This window comes from Olea europaea, chromosome 1 (assembly GCF_002742605.1).
Source record: "Olea europaea var. sylvestris chromosome 1, O_europaea_v1, whole genome shotgun sequence".
In the NCBI taxonomy this organism is placed as follows: domain Eukaryota; kingdom Viridiplantae; phylum Streptophyta; class Magnoliopsida; order Lamiales; family Oleaceae; genus Olea; species Olea europaea.
This window is the reverse complement of record NC_036237.1, coordinates 28,578,293-28,593,744: the sequence shown is the minus strand read 5'-3', so window position 1 is coordinate 28,593,744 and position 15,452 is coordinate 28,578,293. Positions and strand designations below refer to the sequence as shown.

The window sequence follows — 15,452 nt, the reverse complement described above, 5'->3', positions numbered from 1 at the left end:
AACCCCACAACGTAGCAAAATCTGAAGAGTCAGACGAAAAGAAAATGAGTTCAAATGAAGACACACCCCCCAGGAGGGTAAGAGAAAAATGCAAATGGGGTCAATATATTGAGAAATGTGATTTGAGGATTCTCAATTATGGTGGAAGAATTACAGGAATTGTTTGAGGGCATGATTTAGGGTGGACTAAAATTAGATGGATGATTTTGCTTATTTTAACATTTCCTTTATACTGGAATATTGTAGTAAATATCATAATAAAAATGTTAAGATGTATTATATGAATATTTTTATAAAATGAGGTATCCCATGTAATTTCCTTGATTTCGAATGGTTAGGCTGTTGGGATAGATATATGGGCTGAGTGGGGTATTGGGCTTTGTAGGAATTGGGAAGATGGGCTAGGTTTTTGGTTAAATGTGTTGTGAATTTGTAGTGAACATTGAAAAGCAACAAAGGGAATTGAACTTGTAGTGGCAGACTCTGAAACGAAATTTTTTCTCTGAAATGAATTTTTCTTTTTGTAACGGCAAATTAAAAAAAAAACCAGATGTATTGTCGTCCTTTTTTTTTAAAACAAACTCGAAACGACTGTTGAAAAATTGAATGAAAAGTGTTCTTGCTATGGAGATACTTGTGCTTTGTGCTGTTCTGAGGCTTAGTTAAGGTAGTTGTATGGTTTTGGGTGGGTCGTGAAAGGCTGCGGTTTAATGTATGGATTGGGTGGAACAATTAGCTGGGGATCTTGTGTGTATTGAATTTGAGGGCGAGAGGTGTAGGCCAAAGGAAATCGTTTGGCTTTGATACCAAATTGACGCCGGATACAATAGAAGAATTGTAGGAGAAGGGAAAAGAGGAGAGAAGAAGAGAAAGGAGGGGGGAAGGAGAGAAGAAGGGGGGGTGGAAGAGAGAAATAAGGGAGAAAATATCAAGTTTTATTCATTCAAAAGTTGTCCCAATCATATTGCATAGATCCCTTTATATAGGGTTTAAACTTATGATAATTAAAGTAGGAAAATACTTTAAATAAATGACTAATTATGTTTCCTAAAATACGCATTAAAATTGGAAATTATATATAATAATATCCCTTCTCATTCTCCATCATGTACCCATGTACCCGTGTTCGAAATTTTAACTCTTTTTAATTATGTCCCCATATCCTACATTTTAGAAAATAAGATATTCAATACTTGAATACGTACCCAAACCCGATACCAGTACTTAAGTCCGAGCATAATAGTTTTCAACTGTGTTACATGGACTCCTTGGTTCATGGTGGCACACTGTTGTCTACGCGACATTACCTGGACCTTGGTATGAGATCTATCTCAGAGTCACCCATCGTTTAAAGAATAAGAAGAGATCAATAGTGGATTGAGATAGTTGTGCTCTCTGTAGTACGGACACTTCAATTAAGATAGCGTGTTTGTGCTGAACACGTGCCGATACCGAATCTTCTTGGACACTCTATCAAACATATTTTTATTAAAAATATAACATGTTTTTAACTCAAAGTTATTATAACAAATAGGTACTCATAGATAAAAGATTTCAACAAGAACAAGTTTAAAACTAAATTTATACTATATAGTTGAATAATTTAATCAACGCGTCGACGACGTGTTGTGTCAGTGCTTTTCTTAAAAAATCACTTGTCAGACACACGTATCCGTGTCGGTGCATCATAGGTTATGCTTCTGTACAAGTGCTTGCTATAACTTTAAAATCAAGTCGTGATCTGTTAGTATCTATTGGAGTACAGATGGTGATAAAAATTGAAATAAGCAGAAAGAAGGTTGACATAGCCTTATTTTACAGACTTCATTCTCCCTACATTAGAATTGTACTAAGCTGTATCTCGCATTGTTTGTATGGATGAAAATTTTACCAAATTGCATTTTCAGTTCAAGTTTGACAGTTTCTCCTTTATCTTTCAATTTGTAATCTTGCAAAAGTCAGATCTTAATCTTTGTGGTTTTTGTTGCGACATTTATGGGCAGTATGGAGATCTTTTAAGACTTTTTGAGTACGGTGGATTCCCTCCTGATGCAAATTACTTGTTCTTAGGGGACTATGTAGACCGTGGAAAACAAAGTTTAGAAATAATATGCCTTCTTCTAGCCTACAAAATCAAGTATCCTGAGAATTTCTTTCTCCTAAGAGGAAATCATGAATGCACGTCTATTAATAGTATATATGGATTCTATGATGAGTGTAAATGCCGCTACAACTTGAGATTTTGGAAAGTCTTCACCAATTGTTTTAATTGCCTTCCAATGGGTGGTCTTATAGATGATAAAAGGAAAAGTCTATATGTACATAATTATTGCACGTAATGTTGTCCATAATGTGATGTGGCAATCATCAGATTGTTGATGTGAAAGTGTGGGATTTGAATTAAAAGTTGGATCTAGTACCACATGTAATTATGGACACCATTATGCAAGCAATTATGTACATACCACTTTCCATGATAAAATACTTTGCATGCATGGTTGTCTTTCTGGTTATTGTATTAACTTTATTGACATAGAGTTGACTCTGTAACGCCCCGACCCCTAGTGGACCGGAACGCTACTTACTTTACTTAGCTTAACCGGTGGTTTAGTAACAAGTGTATACGTTTTAGCGGAAGCTTACATTTTCGGATAATAATTTAAATAATAATACTTTAAATACTTTAAACAAAAATACTGAATCATTTTTCAAAACAACAAAACGTAATTTATTTGAAGAAAACATAACTTATTCTCGCACTCTGCGTTATTCAAAACTTTAAAGAAATAACATTGGAAAACATTTCATAAAAATAAATCCAAATCACTTATTCACCGGATTTCCATGGGCTCATTGCATCACTCTCCATCTTCTCCTCCATCCATGCCCGAGGTAGAATTCCTTCAATCTGTAGAGATGGGATTAAACTCGTGAGTTGAAAAACTCAATAGGTGTCATAGGTGCATTCGTGATCAAGCTATACATTTCAAAACAATAACTTTATAACTTTTCATACATGTCGTACCTGGAGGCACCATTTGACATGAAGGGGTATGCCGTACCCGAGGGCACCATTTGACATGAAGGGGTATGCCGTACCCGAGGGCACCATTTGACATACGAACATTTCTTCAACATAGAGTGGTATGCCGTACCGGAGTACCATTTGACATACAACCATTAACATAGAGGGACATGCCGTACCGGAGTACCATTTGACATACAAATATTAACATGAATCGAAACTTATAACTTAACACGATTAAACACATTGCACCTCTACCCACCTTGATTGATGCTTTTGAAACTTTGAAAACTTGGATTGAAAACTTCGATGAAACTTGGACGTTGAAAGAAATGCACTCCTTGAATGTTTGAAAATCGTTGAAAACACTCTTTGATAGCACCTAAAACTTCTATGAAAAATGCTTGAAAATATTTCTTAAACTTCTAGGAAAAATAGTTTTCCTCCCTCTCTTTTTCTCTCTTGGAAACTCTTTCTTTAGTATGTAAAAGCTCTTGCTTTTGGTGTGAGAAAAATGAGTGAAATGAGGTCTCTATTTATAGGTAAATATCCCATAACTCAAAGCAAATGAAGGGTCAAATTTCATTTAAGAGATAAAATATGGGTGCCATTTAAGTTTGAGGTAAAATGCTTCAATTTAGTGGGGTTTTTATTGCTAAAAACATGGGTGGCCCTTTGAGAAAATAATTGATGAAAATAAATATTTAAATTCTAGAGAAAAACGAGAATTTTCATTTCAGGCAGTTTCGGTCGATCGGTTGTAGTTCGGTTGACACTGCACAGCTTTCAGTTTTTCTATCATAACTTCTTCTCCCGATATCCAATTGAGGTAATTCAAAGTGCATTAGAAAGCTAACTCAAAGAGCTACAACTATTTAGATATCATTTTCTAAATCGAATGTTTCCTATGTCTAAAATGGGTCTCAAATGAGACTAAAAATCTGAAGTATACTTTAGTCATCCAATATTCATGTCTTAGTGCCACTAAGGTGTCTAGAATTATTTGGGATTCTACAGACTCTCTAAGCATCGATATCCTTGAAAGATGGAAATATAATATGTTAAGTGTTTGCTCACTTGGACAACCCACCGGGGCCCACAACCAACTCATGTCGAACCACGTGGCACTCAAGTCGAGGTGATTTGCATAGTCGAGGCCCACAAATCGAGGTCTACAGAAGCCTAGGCTCATATATACCGAGGCCCATCTATCATTGCCTCTTGAAGAGCTTCCAAAGCCCATATGCCGAGGCCCTTTGAAGGTGGACGAGGCCCTGTTGGACAGCCTCCGAATCACAAAGCAGCATCTTCCATAGACACTTCTCTCAAGAGATCCTCTGCACAAAGATCTTACTTGAATGATTGATAGGACGTTTGTCATGAGTGTAAATGTTAAGTCTTGTCACTAGTAGAGGCGGCTCTGCCAATTAATAAATGTATAGCAGGTTAGGTGCGATTGATGCCTACAATTTGACATGTAAATTAACCGGATGAGGCCACGTGTACCTCGAACCAAATGTCACGATCTAACTTGTGATACTATAAATACTCCCCCATGTACCCCATACAAAGGCTAATGCAAGAATCAATACAAGAAACCATACTTTACTCAACTCTCTCTTTCTTATTATCTTGCAACACAAACGAGTTCATACATATTTAGATACACATTTACAAACATCGATTGCTAATTATTGTACATTCGATCTACGAACATCCTGTCGGATTTTGAACGCTCTCGTCCCGCTCCGTTGAGCTACTCCCACGCTCTTGATCTGTCCGTTTTAGATCATCCACATATCTTAGCGTGTTGGACTTTCGCTCATGTGTGCGCGGGTGGGTCCGACATCTGTTGGCAAATTTTTTTGGGTCAACAGATTGGCACTGTCTATGGAAAATCATACAATAACCATGAACAACCTTATGGTGAAAGCTTATTGAAGATGAACATTTGGGCATCCCCCATGAAAAAGGATTTGTTCTTGAAAAAGAACAAGAGGAAGCCCCACAACTTAGCAAAAATCTGAAGGTCAAACGAAGAAAATGAGTTCAAACGAAGATACACCCCTCAGGAGGGTAAGAGAAAACGCAGGTGTGCCCCCTCCAGCAGCTGCCCCAGCAGCTTGGCACCGACTTCACCACCTCCATAGAAGAGGTGGAATGCGAGTGACAGCCCAACTATAAAGAGAAATGGCCGACATGGCGGTCAACATGAGGGGCATTGCTAGCCAGAACATGGCTATGAGGGAACTCATGGCCCAAATGCAAGGCCAGGGAGGCTTCCCTATTCCTCTATACGCCCCCAAGGGTATTACTAGCAAGAAGATGAAGTTCAAAGTCAGAGGATTGCCTCGCCAGACTATAGTGGAGGTAGAAGCCCATTTGAAAAGGAAGTGGAAGTTGATGTTTCTTCCAACTACGCTTCTAAACGACCCACCGAGGTCCCTTTGAACCATGATAACTTTCCACCTCCATATGAGCAAGAGTAAAGACATAGGAGGTTAGGTAGTGTATTTAGCAGAATCAGCCCTGCAGAACTGAGGCCTAGGCAGCAACAACGTCGTGAGCCTTGGACAAGGCCACAATCCCCACCTCTAATGCCTCAACAGCCGGAAGAAAGGCATGAAAATGTCCCCTCCATCCTGCACCGCCTAGAAATAGGATCCAAAGGAGGGAAGAGGAGGCTAGGAACCGTCCCGGCACCTCTCACCAACCACTAAGGTATAAAGCCGATAAAAATGATTCAGATGAGTAGCAGAGGTCCTATGACTTGGATGATGATGATAAAAACCTGCCATTCTCAAGGGAACTAAGGAGTGCCCAGGTCCCGAACCACTACGTTATGCCCAAGATACCAAAATATGACGGAAGAGGCGACCCAGAGAAGTACCGGAATGCTTACAAAACTCACATGAGCCTAAGGGGCATCGCCTCAGCTGTGAAATGCAGAGCTTTCCACTTAACACTTAGCGAAGCAACTGAAATTTGGTATAGTAGGTTACCACCTGGGAGCATAAGAAGTTGGCCCGAATTCAAGACCACCTTCTTGAAAAGGTTCGGTGTGAGCAAAGAGGGAGAGGCTTCCATCCAACGTCTCCAAGATATGAGACAGGCACATGGAGAGTCCCTGAAGATCTTCATATCACGCTTCACTGATGAGATGACATACTGTGTGCAAGTCACCAATCGTGAGGTATTATCTGCACTAAGAGGAGGCCTGAACATGAACACCCTGTTTTGAAGGGACGTGCAAAATCAAGACCCCACCACCTATGACGACTTACTCGAGATGATGAGGCGGGAGATCATCAATGAAGAATTGATTGAGCATAGGAATAGGGCAAGTAGAGGCCTCTCACCTCTGTAAAGATAGCGTGCTAGAGGGCCGACCTCCTACTTGATGGATTACAAAATGAACCAAGCGGGTAATGAGAGTTCTGGGCAAGCATTTACCACCACCACTCTGAATGCAGCATATGAGGATATCAACCAAGTCATTGACACCCAACAGATAGGAACTTCGCAAGGATCCCACAGGTGGAGAGGCCGAGGCCGGGTTTCGGGACCTAGAAATAGGTCAAATCCAAACCTCCCCAGATACTGCATATACCACCAGTCCTATGGCCACCACACAGCAAATTTTCGAGACTATGCTCACCGTACCCGGCAAGAACCCCTAGGGATAGAAATGAATCACCCCAAGCAAACATACCCTTACCTAGGTATGACAACCGACCTGGGTATGAAGAGGCCGCTTCCTATCAAAGGGATGTTTCCCCACAACGAAGGAAGCACGATACAGAGAGGCCCAGGGAAGGGCGCAGACACCGAAGAAATCAAAAAACTCAGGATGAGGCCCCTATCCACGAGGTGGATACCATATTTGAAGGCCCATAGGTGGGCGGTGAAACGCGGAACGCTAAAAGAAATTATGCCCGTGAGGCTAAGAACCCCCTACTGACCAGCTATATTATGGACCACAGCTCCCGGAGAAATAAAGTTCCACCTATTGTCTTCACCCAGGAGGACGCTGAAGGAGTTCACTACCCCCATTGCGATGCACTTGTGGTGAGAGGGGTCATAGCTCAGAATGGGCTCAAACGAATATTAGTTGACAACGGTAGCTCTGTCAACATTTTATTCGGGTCCACCTTCGACAAGATGATACTGGACCATGAGTTGATGCCCACCTCCACTCCCTTGTATGGATTTACCGGAGATAGCTTCGCTCCGAGAGGAAAGATCACCCTTGCAGTGGAGCTGGCAGAGTCTCTCCAAACTACAATGAACTTCATGGAGTTCCTCATTGTTGACAGTTGATCAGCCTACCACGGAGTATTAGGTAGGCCAGCTCTAAAGGAATTGGGAGCCATCACCTCCATCCACCACCTATGCATGAAATTCCCAATGAAAAACGGGGTGGCAACGGTGAGAGACGACCAAAGAGGCTCCAGAGAGTGTTATCTAAGCTCCATCAGAAAGGTAGAGTCTCGGGACGTCCATGTCATTATCGCCAACATAGTCATGGCTGATGTCCCAAGTGCTTTTCCTTCCGAATCGGAAGATGTAGAAATGATCGACACACCACCCATTCCGGAAGTATTGGTCATCAATGAGACTGACCTCCACATAATTGAACACGAACCTCAAGCATCCCTAGTTGAGGAACTTGAGAGCTTCTCGATGGACCCCCGAGCCCATCCAAATTGTTGAAAGTGGGCAAAGGCTTATCAGACATTTTGAAAGAAAAGATCAAAGATTTTCTAAGTAGGAACCTTGATGTCTTTGCTTGGAGGAATTATGACATGGTAGGCATTAACCCCAAGGTCAGTTGCCACCACTTGAAAATTGATCATAAGGTTGTCCCGCACAGACAAAAGAGAAGAGCACTCGACCCTGAGAGGTATGAGGCCCTGAAGGAACTAGTTCAGAAGCTCATCCAAAATGGCTTTATCAAGGAGGCCACCTATCCGAGGTGGGTCTCTAACCCAGTTTTAGTGAAGAAACACAATGAAAAATGGAGGGTATGCATTGATTTCATTAACCTCAACAAAGCTTGCCCGAAGGACAACTTTCCACTCCCAAGGATTGACCAACTGGTAGACTTCACGGCTGGGCACGAGTTGTTGAGCTTCATGGATGCATACTCCGGCTACAACCAAATTTCCATGCATTCGGCCGATGAAGAACACACCTCTTTTATCATAGACAGAGGTCTTTACTGCTATAAGATGATGCCCTTCGGGTTGAAAAACGCTGGAGCAACATATCAAAGGCTCGTCAACAAAATGTTTGTGGACCTTATCGACAAGACAATGGAGGTCTATGTAGATGACATGCTTGTGAAAATTTTGGAAACTGGGGGACCACATAACGCACCTCAACAACACCTTCCAAATCTTGAAAAAGTATAGGATGAGGCTCAACCCCCTCAAGTGCGGTTTTGGGGTTGCCTCCGAAAAATTCTTAGGATACATGGTCAACCAACGAGGAATTGAAGCCAAACCTGAGAAGATTGAGGCCATATGCAAGATGAGGTCTTCCCAAAAGCCAAAGGAAGTACAAAGCTTGACTGGGTGAGTGGCAGCACTTAGTCACTTCGTCTCCAAAGCTACAGACAAATACCTCCCATTTTTCAAATTGTTGAAAGCTGGGAAGAAGTTCCAATGGACCAAGAAATGTGAAGAGGCTTTCTAGGGCCTGAAAAGGCACCTAGGGCAAGCTCCCCTATTCTCCAAATCGTAGCCCGATGAGATTATTCAGCTGTATTTAGCCATCTCCAATGAGGCCATCAGTGCGGTTCTAATCTGAGAAGAGGGGACCACCCAACTCCCCGTATACTATACAAGTAAAGCACTCCTATCGTTGAAAACCCGTTACCCTGATATGGAGAAGCTCGCTTTAACCTTGATTACGGCTTCCAGGAAATTGAGGCCCTATTTTCAAGCCCACACCATATATGAGCTAACAAAATTTCCCCTAAGGCAGGTACTTCAAAAGCCCAATGCCTGAAGAAGATTATTGAAATGGGTGGTGGAGCCAAGTGAATTTGACCTCGTGTTCAAGGCTAGGGCGGCCATCAAGAGCCAAGCCTGGCTGAATTTGCTACAGAATTTGCCAATTTACCCGAGGCGGATGAAATCATGGAACAAGTCTAGCCCCCTACATGGAACTTATTCGTGGATGGATCGGCTGGGGATACCGGCTCAGGTGCCGGAGTTGTCCTCATCAGCCCGAAAGGTCACAAGTTGAACTTAGCTATGAGGTTTGAGTTCAAGGCCACCAACAATGTGGCAGAATACGAGACGCTTCTTGCGAGCCTCAGATTAGCCAGAGAAATGCAAGTGAAGAGGCTACTTATCAGTAGTGACTCCCAGCTGGTCGTTAGCCAGGTGAATGGCAACTTCTCAGCCAGAGACAAAACCATGGCCTCCTACTTGAAAATGGTGATGAACCTCATCCCATCCTTTGAAAAGTTTGAGATGATCCAGATCCCCCACGTTGAAAATGCACGTGCGGATGCACTCCCCAAACTTACAAGTAGAAAGGACTCCGAACTACTCATAGTAGTCCTAATAGAGCACCTCCTTATACCATCGACCGAGGCCCCCAATATGATGTGGGTGGCCGAGACTCCTACCTGGGTACAGCCCATCGTAGCCTACCTAAAAGACCGGTACTTCCTACTAATAAGCATGAAGCTTACAAGCTAAGGAGGAGGTCAGCTCATTTCCTCTTCATTGATGATGTACTCTACAAGAGAAGCTTCTCCTCTCCACTCCTTCGATGCGTAGGAGGAGAAGAGGCTACCTATATCTTAAGGGAAGTCCACGAGAGTGTTTGCGGCAACCACTCTAAAGGTCTATCTTTGACGGAAAAAATACTAAGATAGGGGTACTATTGGCCTACCTTAAAAAAGGACGTCTTTCAGTTGGTACGAAAATGTGACAAGTACCAACGATTCTCTCCTATCCAAAGACAACCATTGCAAGATTTGACCACGGTCTCTAGCCCCTAGCCTTTCTCGAAGTGGGGTGTAGACCTCATAGGTCCTCTACCAAAAGGCAAAGGAGTCACGAGCTTTGCAATTGTGGCCATTGATTGCTTCACGAAGTGGGTTGAGGCTGAACCACTGGCAAAAATTACAGAACCGAACACTTCCAAGTTCTTGTGGAAGAACATTATATGCCGGTTCGGGATTCTCTACTCAATCGTCTCAGACAATGGTAAACAGTTCGACAACAAGAAGGTCAGAAGTTTGTGTGAAGAACTTGGCATCAAGAAGCACTTCTCCACACCTCACCACCTACAAGCAAATGGCCAGGTTGAGGCTGTGAACACGACCATCAAACACGTCCTGAAAATGAAGCTTGATGTGTCAAAAGAGGCCTAGGTGGATGAGCTACCACAAGTGCTTTGGGGCAATCCGAACCACTACGAGGACCCCCACAGGGAAAACACATTTCCTCACGGCATACGGAACTGAGGCGATAAGCCCCGTCAAGGTCGGACTTCCATCTCCACGACGTCTGTACTTCAGCGAAATAACAAACGATGAGCTTCAGAGGTGCGACCTTGACTTCGTTGAGGAAAGAGGAGATGACGCCCAGCTGAAGCTCGCCACATATCAAAGAAAGATGATGAAGTACATCAACTCAAAGGTGAAGAAGAGGTCATTTCAAATCAACGACCTGGTCTTTAGGAGAGTCTTCCTCTCTTCCAAGGAAACAGGCACCGGTACTTTGGGTCTGAATTGGGAAGGCCCGTATAGAATCAAGAAAAAGATCTGACCTGGGACATATTGGATTGAAAACATGGATGGCAAGGCACAATCCCGTCCATGGAACATTGAGCACCTCCGAATCTATTATCAATGAATGTACTACCTCACTGGACGATCTTTCCCAACTCATGTAACATTTCCATGATTTAATAAAATTGTCCATGATTGAATTCAAGTGTCACACTATGTCGTCACCTCAGAGGAGAGGTCAATGTCCCATCTCTAGGCCACCTCGCTTGAACCCTGAGGTGCATGCCACTTACCTTCCTTTGGCGAGGCTGAACGCCATTGGGAGAAACCTCAACATGGGTGAACCATCCACCATGTTAGGTCAGCGTCCCATCTCTGGGCTACCTCACTTGAACTCTGAGGTGCACGCCACTTGCCTCCCTTTAGCAAGGCTGAACGCTATTGGGAGAAGCCTCAATATGAATAAACCATCCACCATGTTGGGAAGCGTCATCACCTCGAAGGAGAGGTTAACGTCCCATCTCTGGGCCACCTCGCTTGAACTCCGAGGCTCATGCCACTTGCCTCCCTTTGGCGAGGCTGAACGCCATTGGGAGAAACCTCAACATGGATGAACCATCCACCATGTTGGGAAGCATCGTCACCTCAAAGGAGAGGTCAGCATCCCATCTCTGGGCCACCTCACTTGAACTCCGAGGCATACGCCACTTGCCTCCCTTTGACGAGGCTGAAAGCCATTGGGAGAAGCCTCAACATGGATGAACTATCCACCATATTGGGAAGCGTCATCACCTCGGATGAGAGGTCAGCGTCCCATCTCTGGGCCACCTCACTTGAATTTCAAGGCGCATGCCACTTGCCTCCCTTTGGCGAGGCTAAACACCATTGGGAGAAGCCTCAACATGGATGAACCATCTACCATGTTGGGAAGTACCGTCACCTCAGAGGAGAGGTCAGCATCCCATCTTTAGGCCACCTCGCTTGAACTCCGAGGCGCACGCCACTTGCCTCCCTTTGGCGAGGCTGAACACCACTGGGAGAAGCCTTAACATAGATGAACCATCCACCATGCTGGGAAATATCGTCACCTCAGAGGAGAGGTCAGTGTCCCATCTCTAGGCCACCTCGCTTGAACTCCGAGGCGCACGCAACTTGCCTCCCTTTGGCGAGGCTAAACTCCACTGGGAGAAGCCTCAACATGGGTGCCCATTCACCATATTGGGAAGCGTCGTCACCTCGGAGGAGAGGTCTAAGTCCCATCTCTGGGCCACCTCACTTAAACTCCGAGGCTCACGCAACTTGCCTCCCTTTGGCAAGGCTGAAAGCCAATGGGAGAAGCCTCAACGAGGATCGAACTTCTTTACCCATTGATTCACAAGGCTCAACCACTACGAGCTTCACGCAACTACCTTTTCAATTAGACCTAGCAATGTTTTCAATTCAGCTGAAAGACGGTCCAGTCTTAGGATCTATTCAGGTTACAATTATTAAGTTTAAGTACAATTTACTTGCTTAAGTCCAATATCAGTCATGGTTCGTGTGGTTTAAGTACAATTTACTTGCTTAAGTGATGGAGTTGGGATATCAAGTTAAGGTTATTTAATTCTTCAATCAATCTTAAGTTCAATTACTTAACGAGGCCAATGCACTTGCAAGAAGAACAACATTGAATGAAAGAGATTATATTGATTTTCATTCAGTTACAAAATGAGGGCCTGAGGCCAGTACATTGGAATTAACTGAAAAGTAAACTATCCTAAACCTCGGATGATGGTGGATGTGCCTCGACAGTAAGAGCCTCCGCAATCTGAGCACAGAATTTCCTTCTTTTGCCTCCGCTGCTTCATCCCCAACCGCTTTATCAATTGGGGTCTGAGGCACTTCATCCACAAACTCCAATCTCAGTTGTGACGGGTCTTGATTTGGGAGTTCCTTAGCCCTCTCCATCATTTCAACATAAGCATAATTTCTCCAATAGATGCTAAAGCCCTTGTACTCCTCAGTGTTGTGGAAGTTGGCAATGTAGTTTTTGACTGCCCCCTCCCTCGCCACATTTCCCTCCTCCTTTGCCTTGGCCAATTCATCCACATGCTACTTTATTTGGCCCTCAAGAACTTGTAGGCATCTTGGGCCCCAGCCAACTCCAGATTGGCCTTCTTCAAGGCTTTAGCAGTCACCTTTTGGTGGTCATTAGAGACCTCCACTTTCTTGGTAAGGGAAGCCACCTCGCATTGGGACTCATAGACCTCCTTCTTCAAGGCCTCGATCTTAGCCAATGCAGACTCTAGCTTGGCCGTGTCTTTGATTTTTTAGGCCCTCGCTTCCTCTGCCTCAGCCCTGACCTTCTTCAGCTCCCCTGCGAGGGAGGTCACCTTCTTTTTCGAGGATTAGGTCCTTGTCTGAAAATCAATAAGGGCCTCTCTGCACTCCAATGCGAGGCCAAAAGTCCTCACACTTTGGCTCACAAGGGACCTTGTCAAGTCCATCGCGTCACAGGAAGAGGCGTGCAGTGCCACCGGTCCGTCCAAAATTTGTAGAAGCTCTCAGTAGCGCTTCGAATCTCAACTGGCAGAGCCTCCACCAACGCCGCGGCCAAGACTGCCTCCTTCCTGGTAAGGAAGTTCGGAGATTTTCTTTGTACTCTTGTGGGCCTCTACTTGGCAGCCTCTTCCTTAGCCTCCTCGGCCTCAGCGCGTCGCACCATTTCAATCTTCACTGCTTTTGAGGTGGTCTCCAGGAGCTTCGACTGAGGGGTTTCTTTTCCTTCATAGGACACAGAGGTCCCAAACTTCCCAGATGAGCTGGTGACGTGCACCAGATTCCTCTTCTTCTGCTCCTCGGGGACCTTCTCCTTTCCCGGAGGCTCTTTGGCCTTCTCCGACCTCTGGAAGGTCCCCTCCTCAGCACCCCTGGAACTGGTATCTTTGGAGAGGCGCTCCACCCCCCCCGGACCTCCTTGGCACCACTTGACCTCGGCTTCAGGGGCCTCGCCGTCACATTGGATGTGGGCCTAAGGACAGAGGCTATGTCTGGGGCTAGGTACTCCCTCCTCTTGAACTTGTCTGCAAAGCATGTAAGTACATCAGCATTGAAACAAAAAGCAAGAAATACATAAGTATACAAGCCTCTTACCTTTGGAGGCCATCAATTCAAAGTTAATGAAGTAGCGGCTTCGGTCGATGAGTGGTCGAAGTGCCGAAGTTTCAGAGGTCTCTTGTAAATATCCTCTATCACTTCAAACTCCTCCTTGCTCAACTCGAACCTCATACTACTAACTACACAGCAAGCCTCAACAGTTAAAAAAAGAAAATTTTGAATACAGAATATAAACTACTTAGGCTGGGAGACTCACGAGCTTCGTATTACTTGATCGGTACTGTGGAAGCCAAGGTTGTGTCCCCCTCCACTGCTTGCCACCTACCCCTCACCCAGAACTACGATTCCTTTCACCCCTTGATGGAAGAAGGCAACCCCACCACAAATGGTGCGTGAGCCCCCCAAGGAGTTAAGTAATACCACCCCCTTGACTCCTTACCTATCACCCTAGGCTGGAATAGGGTCATGAAGACATGGAGAGGCATGTCCTTCCCAAGTGACACATCCTTCCACAGGAAGTACGAGCCAACCAACTAGCTCCACCCATTTGGCAGAACCTAGGTCGGTGACAAAATAAAGTTCCTTAGCGCCGTCCTAAAGAAGGGGTGCAAAGGAAGACACATACCTGCCTTAATCAGGTATTCACTCACTGCCACGCATCCGGGCCTCGAATAGCAGGGGCGCTCATGAGCCTCGGGCACCAACATTTCGACATAATGAAGTACACAGTACCTCTCCCTGATCCCTCCCAGCCTCTTCAAGGTCATATTTGAAGACACTCTGGACGCCGCCCACTCTTCACTGTAATCTACAGGCTCCTCGATCATAGCATATTGCTCGACCTCGAGGTCCCCTCTGTGACTCGCCCCTTCGTCAAATGATGCAACAGTTACTAATTCCCTACCCGAGGTGGACTCCATATCAGAAAAGGATGAACTCAATCCAAGGGATTTTTTGTGAAAATATCTATGGAAAATGACTACGCGAATGGAGTAAGGCCGAAAAATGAGAAGATCGACTGTTTAGATGCCGAAAAACTTGAGCTTTTGAAGAAGAAATCAAATTGCAAAGGTTGAAAATCCAGAAAAATGGGGGTCTCACACCTTTTATAAAGGGCCAGGACGAACCCCAACTGTCTGATCGAAGCCCATTGAATTTGGACCCTTCATTCTAAATCAAATCCAAGGCGTAGAAGTCAAACAGTTTTTCAAGCGTGTCCTCCACGCACCTTGTTCGCAAAATTATTTCTTCTCGATTTTAAAACCCACCGCAAGTATACGGTTCGTTAACAAGTAGTAAAGTGGATTATGATCGACGTTTTTCAAATTTCAGTAGCCAAAAATCTACATTTTAAATTTCAGTGGCCAATCAAAGACATGGCCCTAAGTTCAGTTACCAAAACTTGACATTTTAAAGTTCAGTGGTCAATCAAAAATATAAACCTAAGTTCAGTGACTATTGGGACAATTAACTTAATTGTTAGAGTACGAATGGACAATTGGCCTATAGTGGAAGTTAGAGAGGCAATAAAAATAGGGTGAATCATAATGCTAGCGTAGAGAAGTTTAATTTTTAGTT

At 44.2% G+C, this 15,452-nt stretch overlaps 1 protein-coding gene across 1 annotated transcript; it reads left to right on the top strand.

The window, feature by feature from the left end:
- The first annotated feature begins 714 nt into the window (after positions 1-714).
- On the top strand, positions 715-5,052 carry LOC111406868 (serine/threonine-protein phosphatase PP1-like). Its single transcript, XM_023036234.1, has 3 exons — positions 715-792; positions 2,004-2,318; positions 4,903-5,052. The coding sequence occupies exons 1-3, from the start codon at positions 715-717 to the stop codon at positions 5,050-5,052; spliced, it is 543 nt and encodes a 180-aa protein (XP_022892002.1).
- Positions 5,053-15,452: the final 10,400 nt, after the last annotated feature.